At 35.7% G+C, this 16,671-nt stretch overlaps 3 protein-coding genes across 3 annotated transcripts; all 3 read left to right on the forward strand.

Moving 5' to 3' along the window:
* The first annotated feature begins 5,343 nt into the window (after positions 1-5,343).
* On the forward strand, positions 5,344-6,620 carry LOC105962766 (uncharacterized). Its single transcript, XM_012987089.2, has 2 exons — positions 5,344-5,687; positions 5,880-6,620. Exons 1-2 carry the CDS (start codon positions 5,616-5,618, stop codon positions 6,393-6,395), a joined length of 588 nt encoding a protein of 195 aa, XP_012842543.2. The 5' UTR covers positions 5,344-5,615; the 3' UTR covers positions 6,396-6,620.
* A 2,001-nt stretch (positions 6,621-8,621) lies between these two features.
* On the forward strand, positions 8,622-11,962 carry LOC105955137 (uncharacterized). The gene is made up of 10 exons (XM_088826960.1): positions 8,622-8,954; positions 9,269-9,439; positions 9,797-10,022; positions 10,110-10,246; positions 10,337-10,473; positions 10,644-10,847; positions 10,945-11,034; positions 11,174-11,461; positions 11,571-11,638; positions 11,741-11,962. Exons 5-8 carry the CDS (start codon positions 10,411-10,413, stop codon positions 11,207-11,209), a joined length of 393 nt encoding a protein of 130 aa, XP_088683086.1. The 5' UTR covers positions 8,622-8,954; positions 9,269-9,439; positions 9,797-10,022; positions 10,110-10,246; positions 10,337-10,410; the 3' UTR covers positions 11,210-11,461; positions 11,571-11,638; positions 11,741-11,962.
* LOC148766523 (putative serine/threonine-protein kinase PBL3) lies at positions 9,262-10,411 on the forward strand. The gene is made up of 4 exons (XM_088827332.1): positions 9,262-9,357; positions 9,887-10,022; positions 10,110-10,246; positions 10,337-10,411. The coding sequence occupies exons 1-4, from the start codon at positions 9,262-9,264 to the stop codon at positions 10,409-10,411; spliced, it is 444 nt and encodes a 147-aa protein (XP_088683458.1).
* Positions 11,963-16,671: the final 4,709 nt, after the last annotated feature.

A 16,671-nucleotide genomic window follows, 5' to 3' on the forward strand; every position in this document is an offset into this window, starting at 1 on the left:
CAGTTGTTCAATTTAGCAAAGAACAACAAAAAATATGCAGTGGCAGAATCAACTTCCCTTTACAATGAATTCCTCCTTATTTGTCCTGTATTTCTGCACTATTCCAACAACTGTATGATGCATTGTCTCAACAGTTGTCTGAACTCCCCCTGCATTCCTGCACTGTTCCAGCAACTGTCTGATGCACTGTCGCAACAGTTGTCGGAACTCCCCGTGTATTCATGCCATCGATACTGTTCTTTTCTCCCCCTTTCTGGGCAATCACCATGCATAGATAAATCAACATGGACTAATGATCTTGATGTGTCGAGCAATCTGTTCAAACACTTAACAAAAAGATCACACGAAGAGAGAATCTTGAAAGTAAGTGAGAAGAATCACCAAACATAACGTGCACACAAAGTCACAAACTTACAACTCAATGCCACACGATAATTGCAATGCGAAAATCAAGGGATAGTGATATCAAATCCAACATTAAATAACAAAGACTACAGACTTTGCCAAACTTCCTAAGAAACGTGGAGATGAGAGGAGTAAACTCAATAGATCCGGCTGCAACATAAAATTAAATTTAACCGGCACATAAACAAAAATCCCGTCTCTCTTTCTCTCTCTCTCTCTTTTTTTTTTTTTTTTTGTTTTCTTTAAATAATGCCTAATGCAAGACAAGAAGTAAACATGAAAAATAAACATGAGTGAAGAGACATATGTGAATAGGATACTGCATGGACAAACAAAACATATGGGATTTATCTTCACATTCACGATAAATGCAATCCCCAAAAATCCGACTGCCAATGCAACCAATAAACTTAATAATCCCAAGCCAAACACAAAGATGCTCTTATTAGGTAGCGTACACCCACGTCTAATGGTAGCTTTTTCCCATGAAAATAGAGCAATTAAAAGGAACGAGATTATGGTGGTCGTGCAATGTGTAGTCCCCTGGGCTTTCTAATTGAGCCTTGTAGTGAGTGTTCGGTCAAGTGGTTTACTGGCTCGACTCAACTAGGCTTCGAACTATTCACTGACCATATGTATAATTTATATTGGCCGTGCAATGTGTAGTCCCCTGGGCTTTCTAATTGAGCCGTGTAGCGAGCTTTCGGCCACGTGATTTACTGACTCGACTCAAAAAGGCTTCGAACTATTCACTGACCAAATGGTTGTAGATATATATATTAGTAACAGTAGTTCAAGAGTAGCTTTCACTCATTAAAAGAGGCAGCTTTTCCCTATAAAAACATCCAACCGTGACAAGACTATACAGCGAAATAAATAAGTTGGAGCCTTTTAAGTAATTATTTTGGGAATTGGTGAAGTTCTACCCCCACAAAATTTAGAAGTACACGAAGTATCAAACTCAAATTTGTCTCAATAATATGCAGTATGCTTAATGCAAGTCCTATATGAGATGCAAAAACATATGAAGTGTCCTACCACTAAAAATTGCAAGTCTGGACACACAGACTGTTGCAACAGTTCATGCAACTGCATCAGATTAAACAACATAAATTCCCAGCGATTTTCGCAAGGAATCAAATCTCTGTGCATCAAGGGTTTTTGCAAAAGCATCAGTTAATTCATTCTCCGTTGCAGCATAATCAATTGAGACAACCCCCTTTTCAACCAAGCCCCTTATGAAACGATGACAAATATCAGTAAGCTTAGTTCTCGAATGCTGAATAGGATTCATCGAATTATTTTTCGCACTCAAATTATCAAAATTCAGAAGATCAAGTTTCTTATGCCCCAATCCAATTTTGTCAACAGAACTGTTGGAACAGTTAGTACTATCATCACACGATTTTAAAGAAGTAATGGCAGATAAACAATTAAGATCAGATTTCTATACCCAGATTTTTTGTTGAGTTTTATTCACTAAATCAACATTTATCTTGGGTTTTTGAGACGACACAAAAGTGTGATCAATTTTAGCGGAAAGTGGTGAGCGGGCCATTATTCTTTTAACCATTTTCAAGTACTTAAAACACCTGGGTCGTATATGACCAGGAACATGACAAAAATGACAGGTAGGGACAAAAACTTTTCTTTGAGATGATTGTGTTGATGCAAATGTCGCAACAGTTTGTGAAACAGTGGATTGTTTAACAAAATTGATTTTTCTTTTTGGATCCTCTTTCTGTTTCAATGCATCATTAGATAGCTGATTACCCCCTATACCTATACGACCATAGTTCGGCTGATTTTTGGTCAAAATTTCATTCAAAGTTACCCTTCCAGTATTAAACTTAGAAATAGCATCTTGGGTTTGAGCAAATCTAACCTTCAACCTATCTGTTTCTCTACTAGTAGAAATAGCATTTTGTTCAAGAGTAGAAATTCTTACCTTCAACACTTCATTTTCCTATATGAGAACACGCTTATCCTTTGCAAGGCGCTTATTTACTTCCGATACTTCAAGCCACTTCCGATATATTTTTTCATATACATTTTTGACCTCTTCGAGGGTTGGCTCTTCATCATCACTACTGCTCTCAGACTCACCTGCAAAATTAAATGGTGAAGTCAGATTATTGTCCTTATTTGAAGATAATTCATCATACCTGAGTTCTGTTGGACAGACTGTTGCATTAGTTTCAACGACAGTTTCTTTGCACTTGCTTATCTGAGTAGTACCACTGAATGCCATAAAATTTGTGGTTTGATCTTCTTTGTTGTTCTCATCCTCATCACTGTCCTCTTTATCACTCCAAACAGTGGTGAGTGACATCCTCTTTTTCTTCAAAGTGTTCGCACACTCGGCCTGAATATGTCCAAAACCCCCACACTCTCGACATTGCATTATCCTAGACTTTGCATCATCAGAATAACCATTATTAGAAAAAAATTTAAATTTTTTAGGGTTATTATACTTACCTGATTGAGAGGAACTTCCTCTATTTTCAAGCTTTTGACGCAGACTTTCGAAGTTATTTGACATAATTGCTAAGGATTATTCGACATCAATGTCATACTCATGAAATGTTTGGTCTTGTGAGATGCCATGGGAAGCTTCAGCCTGGAATGCCACATTCTTCACCTTTTTCTTTTCTCGAATATTTGCTCTAAAATTCATATCTTGGGTTTGCAATTTACCCATGAGTTCATCTAGCTTCAGCGTATTGATATCCCTCACTTCTTCGATTGCTGCAACTCTGTAAACAAATCTTTCTGGTAATGAACGTAGTGCCTTTCTTACCAACTTTGTTTCCGAGTATTGTTCACCTAGTGCATACGATTCATTTGAAATGTCACACAGTTTAGCGTGAAAATCATCAATCGTCTCGTCCTCCTCCATATGAAGACACTCAAATCTTGTGGCTAGCATATGCAACTTAGATGTTTTAACAGTTGATGTGCCTTCATACGTCACTTGTAGGATCTCCCATGCCCTTTTTGCTGATTCACACGATGCTATTAGTTTGAACTGATTGTCACCAACGCCACTGAAAATTGAGTTTATCGCCCTCGAGTTGTAATTGGCAAGTAATATCTCTTCATTAGTCCATGCTTCTTCTGGTTTTACCGTTTGCATACCATCCGTTCCTTTAGCCATGGGCGGGGTCCAACCAGTCACAATAGCACGCCAAGCTCGTTCATCAACTGACTTGATGAACATCTTCATCTTCGATTTCCAGTAAGAGTAATTTGATCCATCCAAGAGAGATGGTCGTACTGTAGACGCTCCTTCACGATCAAACATATCTGCATAAAACAAATTAAAAATAAAATCCCAAAATGTCACTAAGTGTATCTAGTGACAGGCTCTTGATGCCAATTGTTAGAATTTATTTCGTGCAGATATAAATTATTTGTGTCAGATTCAGTTTTTCGTTACTGTTGCGTGAAGTGTTGCAACAGTTCGTGAAGCAGTTTGTAAAAACAGAAATAAACGAGACACAAATTTTAATGTGGTTCGGATACAATTGCACCCTACATCCACGGGGACCTGCAAATAAAATTTACTAATTTTTAGTTTTACGAATACAATAATAGGACTTAATCAAAATACAAAGACTCCCTCTTTGTTGACGCCGTTCTCGTATACTACGCTGAATTATAAATCTTCAATTTGCACACGTCCCTTGCTCCGCACGGTTGAACTCCCTTCAGCGCTGAATCCCTCAGTCGGCGGATCGATCTCCTCCCGAGATCTGTTTAAGCCCCTATCCCGAAGAACCGATCTTCTTTTTATAAAGAAGAAGCAAACTTGTGATACTCCGTGAATCTTGGTGTCTTCACCACAAAGCCTTGAAGCCGGTATATTCTCTATGAAAATCACGTATCACGATGGAACAATAAAAAAAACGAGAGGAAAAATATTTTCTGTGAAAAACTTCTCTCGATCAAAGACGTTCCGGGAGCAGCAAAAATAAGAGCAGAAAAATATAATTTTTCTTCTCCAACAAAAGGGACAGCCTACAAAAACGTTGATGCTCCTCTTTTTATACTTCCTTTAGTTGAATAGTAGAGCCCTACAAAATATAAGAGCCCATTAAGGTTGGTTGTAATCTCACGTAAGGAAAAGAAGTTGTGTAACAAAGGAAAGTCTTTCTCAAGAAAATTCTTTGTTAACAAAACACCTAGGCAATTAAATAAATTTATGACAAAATAAGAGTTTAAAGAACTAAGGAAACTTCCCTAGCTTTATACACGTTTTTCACACACGTGCTGAAAATCCACAATTAGAATCCTCTCGGATTCTAACAGTCGGAAATACTCAGTCTACGTTGTTGCATATTAGTGTAACTAAATAAGTTTCTATGTAAGCTATTGATAATACCCAATCTAAATTCTTGCTCATTTATGCAACTAACCTCCGCAATGAAAATGTCTATCTATTTTATGTAGTGATAATACTCAAATTAGTCATGTATTGTAAAGTTCGAAGTCTAAGTTGTATATATAACTGTTGTTATGTGCAATAGCAAAATCTTGTGTTCCTAGCTATATAACCTGATAGACGGCCATACACTTTAAATGGTACCAAAATCTAATTATAAAACTTTTAGCAAAATAAAAAATATTTACTGTTCTTTAATTAATACCAAATTTTTTTTATTTGTTTTTTGGGGGGTTTTTTAGCAAATTTTCCTAAATTATAACACTGGAAAAATGGCTGTGGAATTGGATCTTCAACCAATAAAGTCATGACACGCAGATCAGATATAATTGTCCAACATCTCAAACTGGATAAAAGAATTAATTGTGGACCAAAGGACAGAGTTGTAATTTCCAATTCACCAAAAAATAAGATTAAACAAAATAGCACAGCCACGTCACCAATCCCCGCAACACTAGAGAAACAAATTCATCCACCGTTGGATGAGAACCCATAGGAGAACACCCAACCGTAGATGTAATCCCTGTGAACCTCAATCCTCTCTTCTTCATTTTTTTCTTTTTTCATTTTTTTTTAATTATTTATTATTTCCGATTAGTGATCCAGCTACGATCCGTTTAACCCTTTTATAACCCTTCACTCTTCCATTTTTTTCTACATTCAATTTCTTCAGCTCCTACTGTGGCTGTATCCAATTATTTTCCCTCCCTTTTCGAAATTAATTTGTTCTGAAAAATTTGCTGATCCGTTGTGATTATTTGCGGCGATGGCGAGTGAAGAATTTCAGGCTCAGCCTCCGGTGCCGGCTGCGCCGCCCACTTTGCCTCCGTATCCAGAGGTAAATTAATCCTTTTTCTTCCCCCAAATTTCACTCAATTTTGTTTTTGTTGGAAATTAATTTTTTTTTTTAATTGTAGAAGATTTTAAATTTTCATTTTTAGGTTTTTTTCAGAAATTAAATGAAAGAAATTCCGACGTAGATCGCTTGAATTTATGTTAAATTGATGAAAAAAAATGAATTTTTGTGCAGATGATTATGGCTGCAATTGAAGCGTTGAGCGAGGAAAGCGGATCTAACAAATCGTCAATTTCGAAGCAAATCGAAGCTACCTACGGAAACCTACCTCCGGCACACACCACACTCATCACCCACCACCTCAACCGGATGAAATCTTCCGGCCAGCTCCTCTTCGTCAAGAACAACTACCTCAAACCCGGCCCCAATTCCCCTCCTCGCCGCGGCCGAGGTCGCCCACCAAAGCCCAAATCCTCTCCGCCGCCACGCGCCGCCCTTGCGCCTCCGCGCCCCCGCGGCCGGCCCCCCAAATCCCGTGACCCAACCGCACCTCCACCGCCGCCTAAACCCAAGGCCGCCACAACAAGTACCGCTCCGACTCTTTCTGGGAAAAAACGCGGCCGGCCTCCTAAGTCTGCCGTTGCAAGTGCGGCGGCGCCGCCTCCGCCTGCCGCCGCTGGAGGTGTAGCTCGCGGGCGTGGAAGGCCGCCTAAAGAGAAACCAGCTGCGACTGCTCCCGTAGGGGCTTAATTGAAAGAAATGAAATAGTTTAGGGGGTTTAGTGGTAATATGTTGTTTATGGTTATTTATTTATGGGTCCTTGTAGTTTGAGTTAATTTTAATTTAGGACGGTGATTGTGATTGGTCAAGTTGATGGTTGTTGTAACTTTGGATCATTGGATGTATATTTAATTGAATTGAGAGGCTGAAATGATATGGGATTCTCCTGCCTTAATTAGGAAATTAAAAAAGAAATTGCTTTTAATGCTTTATTTCATTTTTATTTTAATTAGCCACTTTTCCTTTATTCTCATGGGTAAAAAAAAGATATTATTTTGGTATCTTTATAATGTGGTTGGATTTCAATTACTTTTGCTTTTAGTTTTGTTGCATTTAAAAAGAGAAATGCATTGGGCTATGTTAAATATTTTATGGTTTGCTTTGCCAAAAGAGATGCTGTAGCTGGCAAGTAAATGTGGTTAGCCGGACAATAAAAAAGTTGTAAAAATTCCCTTGTTTAAAAAAAGAAACAAATTGGAAAAAGAAAAAGCAACTGTGGAGTGTGGCTGTATTTGAAGTTTGAATAAGCCCTTGGCGGGGATATCTCGGTTTCGAAAAAGAGAAATTTGCCGGAAGCCCCTAAAATATATTCTCTATAGCATGATAAACAGTGTTCTAAAATTTGGCCGAGGTGGCCGATTAATCGGTCGCCGAGGCGGAGGCGGTCAAAAACCTTTACGATTTTAGTGTAGAAGTTTGAAAAATCGGTTTTTTGCCCGTGAGGCGGTTTGAGGCTGTCTGAGGCGGTCAAACCTATATGGCGGGTCAAACTTCTGTGGCAAAATCGGTCAAAAATCTGGTTTTTTTTTTTTTTTTTTTTTTTTTTTTTTTTATATTTCAAAATAAAAGTTGGGATTTTAATAAATAAAATATGATTTTATGTTTTATTTTGTTTATGTTAAATGTTATTGTTGAAAAACTAATAATGTATGCTAGGAATGTTCAAGAATAAATGTAAATTCAAAAAATTGCCTTCTTATTTATAATTTATAAGGATATTTATGTATTATTATCTTATTATTATAAAATTTTTATTATTTTATCGGGATATATACATGATAGAGATATAACTATGTTTAAATATCTTTTTATATATGTTTTGAATATTTATAAATAATATCTAGAAATATATTATATTAAATTTAAAAAACCGATTTATTTCCGATTTATCACCGATTAATAACCGCCACACGATTAATCGTGTGTTGGTCCCTGACCGCCTCCGACCCGATTACCGATTTTTACAACCTTAATGATAAGTAATAATAAATGAATTTTGCATTTTTGCTAAAAGTTCTTGTCTGACACTAGGTTTAGAGTATCTCTAACTGAATTGTTTAAAAAACTAACAGTAACAGGAAATCGGTGATTTCCACACTTAATCAGATTAATAAGTAACAGTTTAATTATATTAGAAGTTAATAGAATTTTGCCACATGTATTTTGCCCGTTTTTGCACTTTACCTCCTTAACAAAAAAACAATTTGCACGTGCACACTCTAACTCGTTATTTTGACTCACTTAACCAGCTAAGGCGAATATTCTGGCGAATCATCACAATTTTCGGCACACACTCGATGCACATGCGAAGTTAGATGGTCATTTTCGTCTTTTCATTTGAAGATTTCATATGGGATGAAATTAAAAATTCTAAGGACTCAATTAAACTTAATTTAAAATTTCTCTAAATTAAGAATTAATTAAAATAAAAGTCTGGTTCTTCTTCCATAGAAGCGGATCTTCTTCTTCCATTACAATTTCTCTCCATTAACGACCTACCATCCTTCAAGTCCCGTATTGTGAATATCAACACAATCTTTCCCATCTCAGGCTGCATGAGCTCCACATATAAGCCAGTAGTTACACTGCCAACAAAAATTAGAAAATAGCTATAACCAATTGCAATGTGTAGCACACTACAACATTTTGGGGCTTTTACGACGCAATTTTTACCAGACGGTTTCATAACCGTCGTAAAAAAAGGTATTCTTGACGGTTTTATAAGATTCTTGACGCATAGAAACCGTCAAATATATTGGTTATCTTGACACTTTTTAATCCAATCTCGACGAATTATAAGCGTCACGTAAAGGTTTATAAAATTACTACTTTTTATTTTTGATAAAATAAAATTGCTACTTAAGATTACCCGTTTAATGTTTTATAAAACGGCTAATTAAACGATTTAAATTAAACAACACAATCTTATATTATAAAACATAAAAAAAAAAAAAATTACTCTCCAGCTCTAAACAACGCAATTAGGGCTTTTTCAGCAGTACCACCGCCGGTGCTACAACACATCCACCGTCCCGTTTCAACTGCCCGCGATTGCTGCGACTGCACCGCGACCTTTATCACCATGCCGAGAGTGATGCTGCCGACGCACAATTGCTTCCACCGACGCACAATCGCTTCCACCGACGCACATCCGCTTCCACCATCGCACATCCGCTTCCATGGTCGCACAACCGCTTCTGACACGCACTAACGCTACTATTATGAATTCGAGACATAAATTGGAATTAGGTATGACAAAATTACATATACATCTCTTCCAATTACGCTTGGTGTTATTTTTTGGCTTGATTGGGTTTTGATATTGTGGGTTTTCTACAAATTAGCTATGGAATTCATATTGTTCATAAAAATAGAAAAAACTGTAGTGAAAATACTTGTGAATTTATACTAACAACTCAGATTATATATAAATCTCTAAATAAGTTTTTAATTCTAATGCTGATATTTAATTGTACAATCTGCCAGCATATGATATTCTTAAGTTTGCATATAGGAATGGGAGTTTAGGTGATGAAGTCAAGTGTCCGTGCACTAAATGTCAGAGTTTAATGAACAGAAAAAAGAGGATTATTGCTTCTTTTCAAAATGTGTTGAACTTAATCTAATCTCTGATTCTTTTAGTTTCATACAGGTGAGCTAGCATTGATGTAGAACCATTGTCAAGGATAAGGCTATTAATTGTTATCAAAGATAAGGCAGTTAACCCATTTCGAGTAAGATTTTTCTCTATTTAATGGAAGAGTTAAAAGAGTTAGCAAACTTAGTCTATAAACTTCATCATTCATACAGATACATTATCGCTTTATCCTTAAATTTTGGCCTGATTACCAACAAAATTTCGCTTTTTAGTTTTCAACTCAAGTGTTTGGTTTCGTGCTGATTATTTTTGCCTATTTGATGATTAATTCTCTAAATAAGGTCTTCATCAGATGATTCAAGAATTTTGGGGTTTTAGATTTTCTTCACATGAATTTTATAAGCTTTAAAAACATGAATTTTGATTATTTTGTTTCTGCTATGAATTCTAATTCGTAAAAAATGTTCTTAAGTAATCTATTTCGTTCACACAGGTTATGAATCGTGGAAAGCGCCAACGCAAATCTATCTCACAGGGAGATGGAGAATGTAGCTTATTTTTTTGTCTTTGTCGAATTTTGCAGACTGAGGTTAAATGCTTAGGTCAGCTTCAACACGAGAACTTGGTTAAGCTGATCGGGTATTGTTTGGAATCTAAAAAAAGAATGCTTGTTTACGAATTCATGCCTAAAGGAATCTTGGAGAATCACTTGTTCAAGAGTATTTTTTTTTTTTTTTTTTGAGATCGAAATATCGAAAAATCCAAGTGGTGTGGAAATAGGAATTGATTTGCTTTCATCTGTACAGGAGGAGTACAACCGATGGCGTGGTGTACGAGAATGCAGATAGCGTTTGATTTTGTGAGAGGATTGACGTTCTTGCATAGTTTAAATGCCAACATAATTTACCGCGATTTAAAGGCTTCCAATATTCTAACTGATTCGGTACATTTAACAATACTTAAATATTTTGAATATAGTGTGTCATTAATGAGTTTGATTCGTGTAGTTAGTGACATTCTTGAATCTCTGCAGAAGTTTTGTGCGAAACTTTCGGATTTCGGGCTCGCAAGAAAGGCCATCATCATCTCATTTTCATATTCCACTTAATGGTGATGCTGAATTTATGGAGTCTGATAGTGACGCAAATGAGGCTTCATCGACACCACCTGGTAAAATATTACTTATTTTAGTTATAATGTTATATTTTTCACAAAAAATTCAATATTTTATAACTTCCAAATATTTTATAAGGTAATCTTTCTACTCTCAGTACATTATCTTACATTCTCTCTTTGGTTAGTCATCAACACCTTATTTGTTTTTTAGTATTTGATTATAGGCAAATTTCTCACTTGAAGATAACTTTAAACATCAATTCTTAAAGAAGTTGAGCGTAATGTGGAAGAATTGGAAATCGGAGGTAAAAACATCTTATTATTCTATGCATGAGACGGATGTCGATCGATTGGCTAATTGTCATGACCTTGTGGAAAAAGACCAACGGCCTACTTTAGTTCATTATTTGAGTTCTAGTAGTGTAAATGTTCGATAATTGTATATGTTTTCCTTTTATATTTCTGGAATTATAATTGGAAATTGTACTGAACTTACTTAATGTAATTTGCTTATTTTCTATGTAGGAAATGAGTCTAAAAAATGCTTCGAACAGAGGTAACCAAAAATTGCCGCACAGAACTGGAAAAAAGAGTTATGTTGTCGTGAGGAATGAGGTGGACTAACTTCTCACTCTTCATCACTAAGATTAGCTAATGTTTAGCTCTAAAATGAATTGAGGTGTTTCATCTATAATGGTGCATATTTGCTGAAGCAAAGAGATTGTGTTGTTTAATTTTTTAAATCTCTTTTCAGATGCAAATGGAAAACGGTGAAGATCTTACAGACTAAGACTGTTGGATGGCGACACATGTTGGTTTTGCCAAGAGCACATTGGATAAGAAGACTTCTAAATTTATTGCGTGTTATTTATTATTTATATTTTGATAATCTTTGTTTTCAATAATCACCTTTTAACTATTATATCATTTGTAGGGAAAACTTAAACAATTAGTCTAGCAGGCCTCAAGTCCAAGAAACTGATGCGTGAATTCAACAATCAGGTGCAAACAAGGACAAACTTAAAAAAAGAGAACTTTATGGGTAAATTTTCTCAAAATTATTTCACCTTATTTGTATTTTCTTTTTTTTAATATCTTATATTATATATGATGTGGTCTAATGATTATCAATTTGGATAATTATTTTCAAGGATTGTAAGGAGTATTTGGAAAAGTTGATGGTTGATGTGAAGTTGAAGTATCACTGCAGACCATTAAGGTAGTAGTTATAATTCAATTTGATGTTTTTTAGTTGTCCAAATGACAAAAACACGTAGACAATTTGATCATTAAGAAATAACTTGTTTTTTTAATTGTTCAGGAAGACACTATATGGTACTTCGGAGCAAGGATATGCATGCCACTAATAAGCCAAATCTAATTAATTTGAAAGTTATTTGTTTTTAATTTGTTGTTTTTGTTAGAAGTATTAATACTTCAAGTTCAAGTGTTGTTTTGAAGATATATTTTGTAAAGTTTGGTATACTATTGGAAAGCAAGAATTCGTGTTTTGAAGATAGATTTCATAAAGTTTGTTAATATTTGTGTTTATATTTGGCATCTGTTATATTTGTGTTGGGAAAATATATTAATATTTGTCATTTGGTTAAATTGTTGTATAGGTTCCATTATTAATTCGAACAAAATATTGAAAAAAATGTACCAGTTTTCCCGACGGTTTTCAACAGTGGATAATGTATTCTTGACGGTTTTCAAAATATGTATGAGTATTTACGATGGTTCTTAAAGCGCCGTTAAAGTTTTTTCCTGACGGTATTTTTACACGTAGGAGTATATACGACGGCCTTTTTCTTGACGGTTTTGTGACGGTTGAAAACCGTCAAGTATAATGTTCCCGACGGTTTTTCTACTATTTCTGACAGTTTTCGTCCGTCGCATAAAGCCATAAATGTTGTGGTGGCATAAACGAGCATCTCTGTTCGGAGAAGGATCTGAATCTTCCCCACTTTCGTTCACTAAATGGCACGATATCAAATTGAATATGTTTCTCGCTCTTTGTGATACTTTGTCTAAACTGATTTCTTCGAACGAGTTTTCTGCAAATCCGTTGCTTGTGAAAAAAAGAAACTAGAGTTTCTTATGATGATTAATTTAAAAGATTGGTAAATTGCGTCGAACGGCGCATTGGAGAATTGGACTTCGCAAAGACGAAGGCTTTAGGATGGTGTGCGAGTGATTAATCTTCATTTATAGCATTCCTAATTGTAGGGTATCAAACTGCCAAGCTCCATATAAAACCTAGATTGTATAAGTTCCCCTTAAGCAGTATTAATTACTGCTAAGAGGAAGATATACTCAAGTAAAGCAGAAAGAAAGAAATAAAAGGTGAATAAAATTGAGAATTAGATATAATAAGAATATCAACTCAGTTTTCCAAAATTTTCACACCAGAAATTCACACTTTCCACAATACACCACCAGAGTACCACAAGAAGAACATATCTTCTTTCTCTCTCAACACAAACCCTAGTTTCACCCAAAACTCCACAAATGAAAGAACATATCAAGCACTCAAGCTTACCCGCTCACCAAAACCCCAATTTCAGAACTCATAAATAGAAAAACTGAGAGATTTAGGTCGAGTCTAGGGTAGAATCTGTATCTTATCCTCTTCCAACCTCCATGCCAATATATATAGAGATATAAGTCAAATAGAGCCGGTGAAGGCTGTACTGGAGAGACAAAGTCAGCCATGTACCATGCACTTTGACCTCTAGCCATGACAGAGTCAAGGCAGGTATAAGGGAGGAAGAAGACAGAAGCAGGAGCGGCGGAGAAGAAGGGGAAAAGCTAGGGTTTCAGAAATGAGGGTAAAGAAGAGAGAGAAGAGAGTATTTAAGTGAGGGAATAAACGGTCCAGATTCAGCCAGAAATCCAACGGATGGATTTAGCTCAAATATGGATTTGGGCTCACTTATTCACTCTTGGGCCTAGCTCATGGTGGTGTATGAAAATAGAGCAATTGGGATTTCTGGCCCAATGCATATTTGGGCCAAAAACCAACAATTCTCCACCTTGGACCAAATGTGTATCATTAGTGAAAATTTCTTTTAATTTTTGGAAGTCATCATTGCTGATTTTGGACACACAAGTAGAAACACACAGTTCATACAAGTATATCATGTAGTGTTCACTCAGAATACAACTCATATGCATTTAAAGTAAAATGCAGTAATGCAATCACATTGAAAGCATAATCTTATTCACACAGAATAGATTAAACTAGCAATCACACAGAAAGCACAAGTATAAAGTCACACATACCATAAACAAGCACACAACAAGTCAAGTTTTGGAAATAATGTTCAAGTTTTTCAAACAAGAACATAATTTTTCAGAAGGCAGACATTTTGTTCCCATGTCAGGTGGATTGAACTCAGATGGGATTTTCTCAAGATCAATAACCCCTTTTTCAACTATATCACGAATGAAATGGAACTTCACATCAATATGTTTAGTTCTATCATAAACAAACAGGGTTTTTGCACAATTGAATACCAGATTGACCATCAGAAAATACTACCACTCTGGAGTTAAGAACATCAATCTCCAATAACAGCCCCTTAAGCCAGATGGCCTCTTTTATAGCTTCAGTAGCAGCTATATATTCAGATTCAGTGGTAGAGAGAGCAACAATGTTTTGGAGTTGAGATTTCCAACTAACACAAGCACCATTTAAGGTAAACACATAAGAGGTAGAGGATTTTCTATTGTCCCTATCATTGGCAAAATTTGAGTCCACATAGCCACATAGTTCAATTTCAGCTTTGCCTTTAGAAATCATTAAACCAGTATTAAGAGTACATTTCAAATATCCAAGCATCCATTTTAATGCCTCCGAATGGGGCGAACCTGGATTAGACATATATCTACTCAAGCAACTCACAGAATATGCAATGTCAGCTCTGGTACTAACCATCAAATACATAACAGAACCAATGGCATTTGCATATGGCACCTTTTTCATTTCAGAGATTTCAAGTTCAGTCTTGGGAGACTGTTCCTTACTTAGCAAAAGATGTGAAGCAAGAGGAACAAATACAAGTTTAGCAGACAACATAGAAAATTTATCAAGAATTTTTTCAATATAGGAGGATTGATTCAAGATTAAAGTACAGCCAGGTCTATCTCTGATTATATCCATACTAAGAATTCTTTTTGCATCACCAAGAAGTTTCATATCAAACTCATCACTAAGGCATTTAATCACATGATTAACAATTTGAATGCAAGGACTAGCAAGAAGCATGTCATCCACATAAATAATCAAGAACAGAGGAATTTTTGCAGATTCTTTAAAATACAAGCAGGGATCATATGAGCTTCTTTAAAATTTTAAAGACATCATGCAAGCATCAAACTTCTTGTTCCATTGCCTAGGTGACTGTTTCAGTCCATACAAAGATTTCTTTAATAAACATACATAATCAGGATTTTTTTGTCAATAAAACCCTCAGGCTGGCACATATATACTTGCTCATCTAATTCACCATGCAGAAAAGAAATTTTCACATCCATTTGTTTTAATTCCCAGTCAAAGTGAGAAATTAAAGCAAGCATGATTATAACAGTAGTGAATTTCACAACAGGAGCTGTGACGCCCACTACCGAAATACACTGTAACTTTTTTTTTTTGCTTTACAATAAATAAATACAATGACTTCCGATAAATACAATGTCTCTCACTTAAATTCTCAACAATAAAATCAAATACATGTGACAACCAAATGCCACAACTAATCTAGTATTCATAGTTCTCGAATTACAATCATTCTTAAACACAACACTAGATTAAACTCTCTAAAATATCTGAATAACTTCTACTCCTAAGAGCCATCAACATAATCGTCCATTAATGCACCTGTTTTTGAGAATAAGAAGAAAAATGAAGGAGGAGTAAGTCCAAGTGGACTTAGTGAGGAGTACAAGGGAAAAACAGTCGAATCAAATCATAAGGACAATAAGAAAACAATTGACAAGTCGGACATGATATTGGAATTGGACAACCTAGAGAAGGATCATTTGGTAAGGTACAAAGCCAAAGTATGAGAGCACAACAATCCGATTAGAGTAAGCAATACAATCAATATGTACATGTAGAGAACAATATTCAACGGGTAATTCCTGGATATCAATTATGAATTTCGTGGAGATTCCCACTGTAATAGTTCTGGATATCAAATATGAGACCATGGAGATTCCCATGGTAACAATTTGTTCATGTACTTGTACCTGCCGATTGACTCCCTTAGCCGTAACTACCTTATAACACCGATCAGAGAATGACCCTGCTAATCGATCAATAGGCATGCCCGGGCGCATGCCGATCCATCCATCAGCACAGTTAACCTCCAGCTATGCCAATGATCTAGATCCAATATGGGTACTGTCGAAGAAACCATCCACCGTCGGCCCAATACCGCCCAGCAGTCTTTTTCGAACAGCCCCGGGCCCAACTGGTCAATTATCCTTAGGGCGTCAGCAAAGGAATCAATAATATATAGATATCGGATAGGGTTCCGACTATCTCAATTTACAATTTGAATCCCAATAATGAATTCCACTTTGGAAAGAATCAATTTCATAGTTCAATAGTTTTGGGATTCCAATAACAAGTGATAATAATTTGTGGTCACGAAATCACAAGTCAAGAAAGGTACGATCGGTTTCAGTATAAGAGTGACCACAATTCAGGATCGTATAACAATTGATGAAGATGTATCTCAATCAACAATAGTCTACGGTTAAAATTGAATCCGTAGTTGTATAGCTCGAAAGACAAGTGGTTTCAAAGGATCAATGAGAAGTCAAGCTATGAATGATCCATCAATTCTCAGTAGGTACGAAACGAGTGATTTAATGGATAAATAGAATAATCCTAAATGGTCCAATAGTCGGGAAAAGAACGATTTACATTTATTGAACAACTGTAGAAACAAATCAAATGATTTAATGAATCATAATAGAAGTGGTTCCAACTAGTATACAAGTTAATATGTGAAACGATTCACAATTGATTGAGAATCGGACTGAAACTCCAAATTATTCAAGAATCGATAAAAGGACTCGATTGAGTAGTCAAAGAATTATGATGAGAAATTATTAGAATAAGTCTCGAATCAAGGTGAGAACTTATTTGAATAGTTCGAGGAAGAAGATACGAACCATCAAGAGGATTCCGAATAAATCACTATTTTCACAATTCAAGAATCAAAATATAATACGATAGGC

This window comes from Erythranthe guttata, chromosome 12 (genome assembly GCF_056151865.1).
Source record: "Erythranthe guttata isolate IM_541 chromosome 12, IM_541, whole genome shotgun sequence".
Lineage (NCBI taxonomy): Eukaryota > Viridiplantae > Streptophyta > Magnoliopsida > Lamiales > Phrymaceae > Erythranthe > Erythranthe guttata.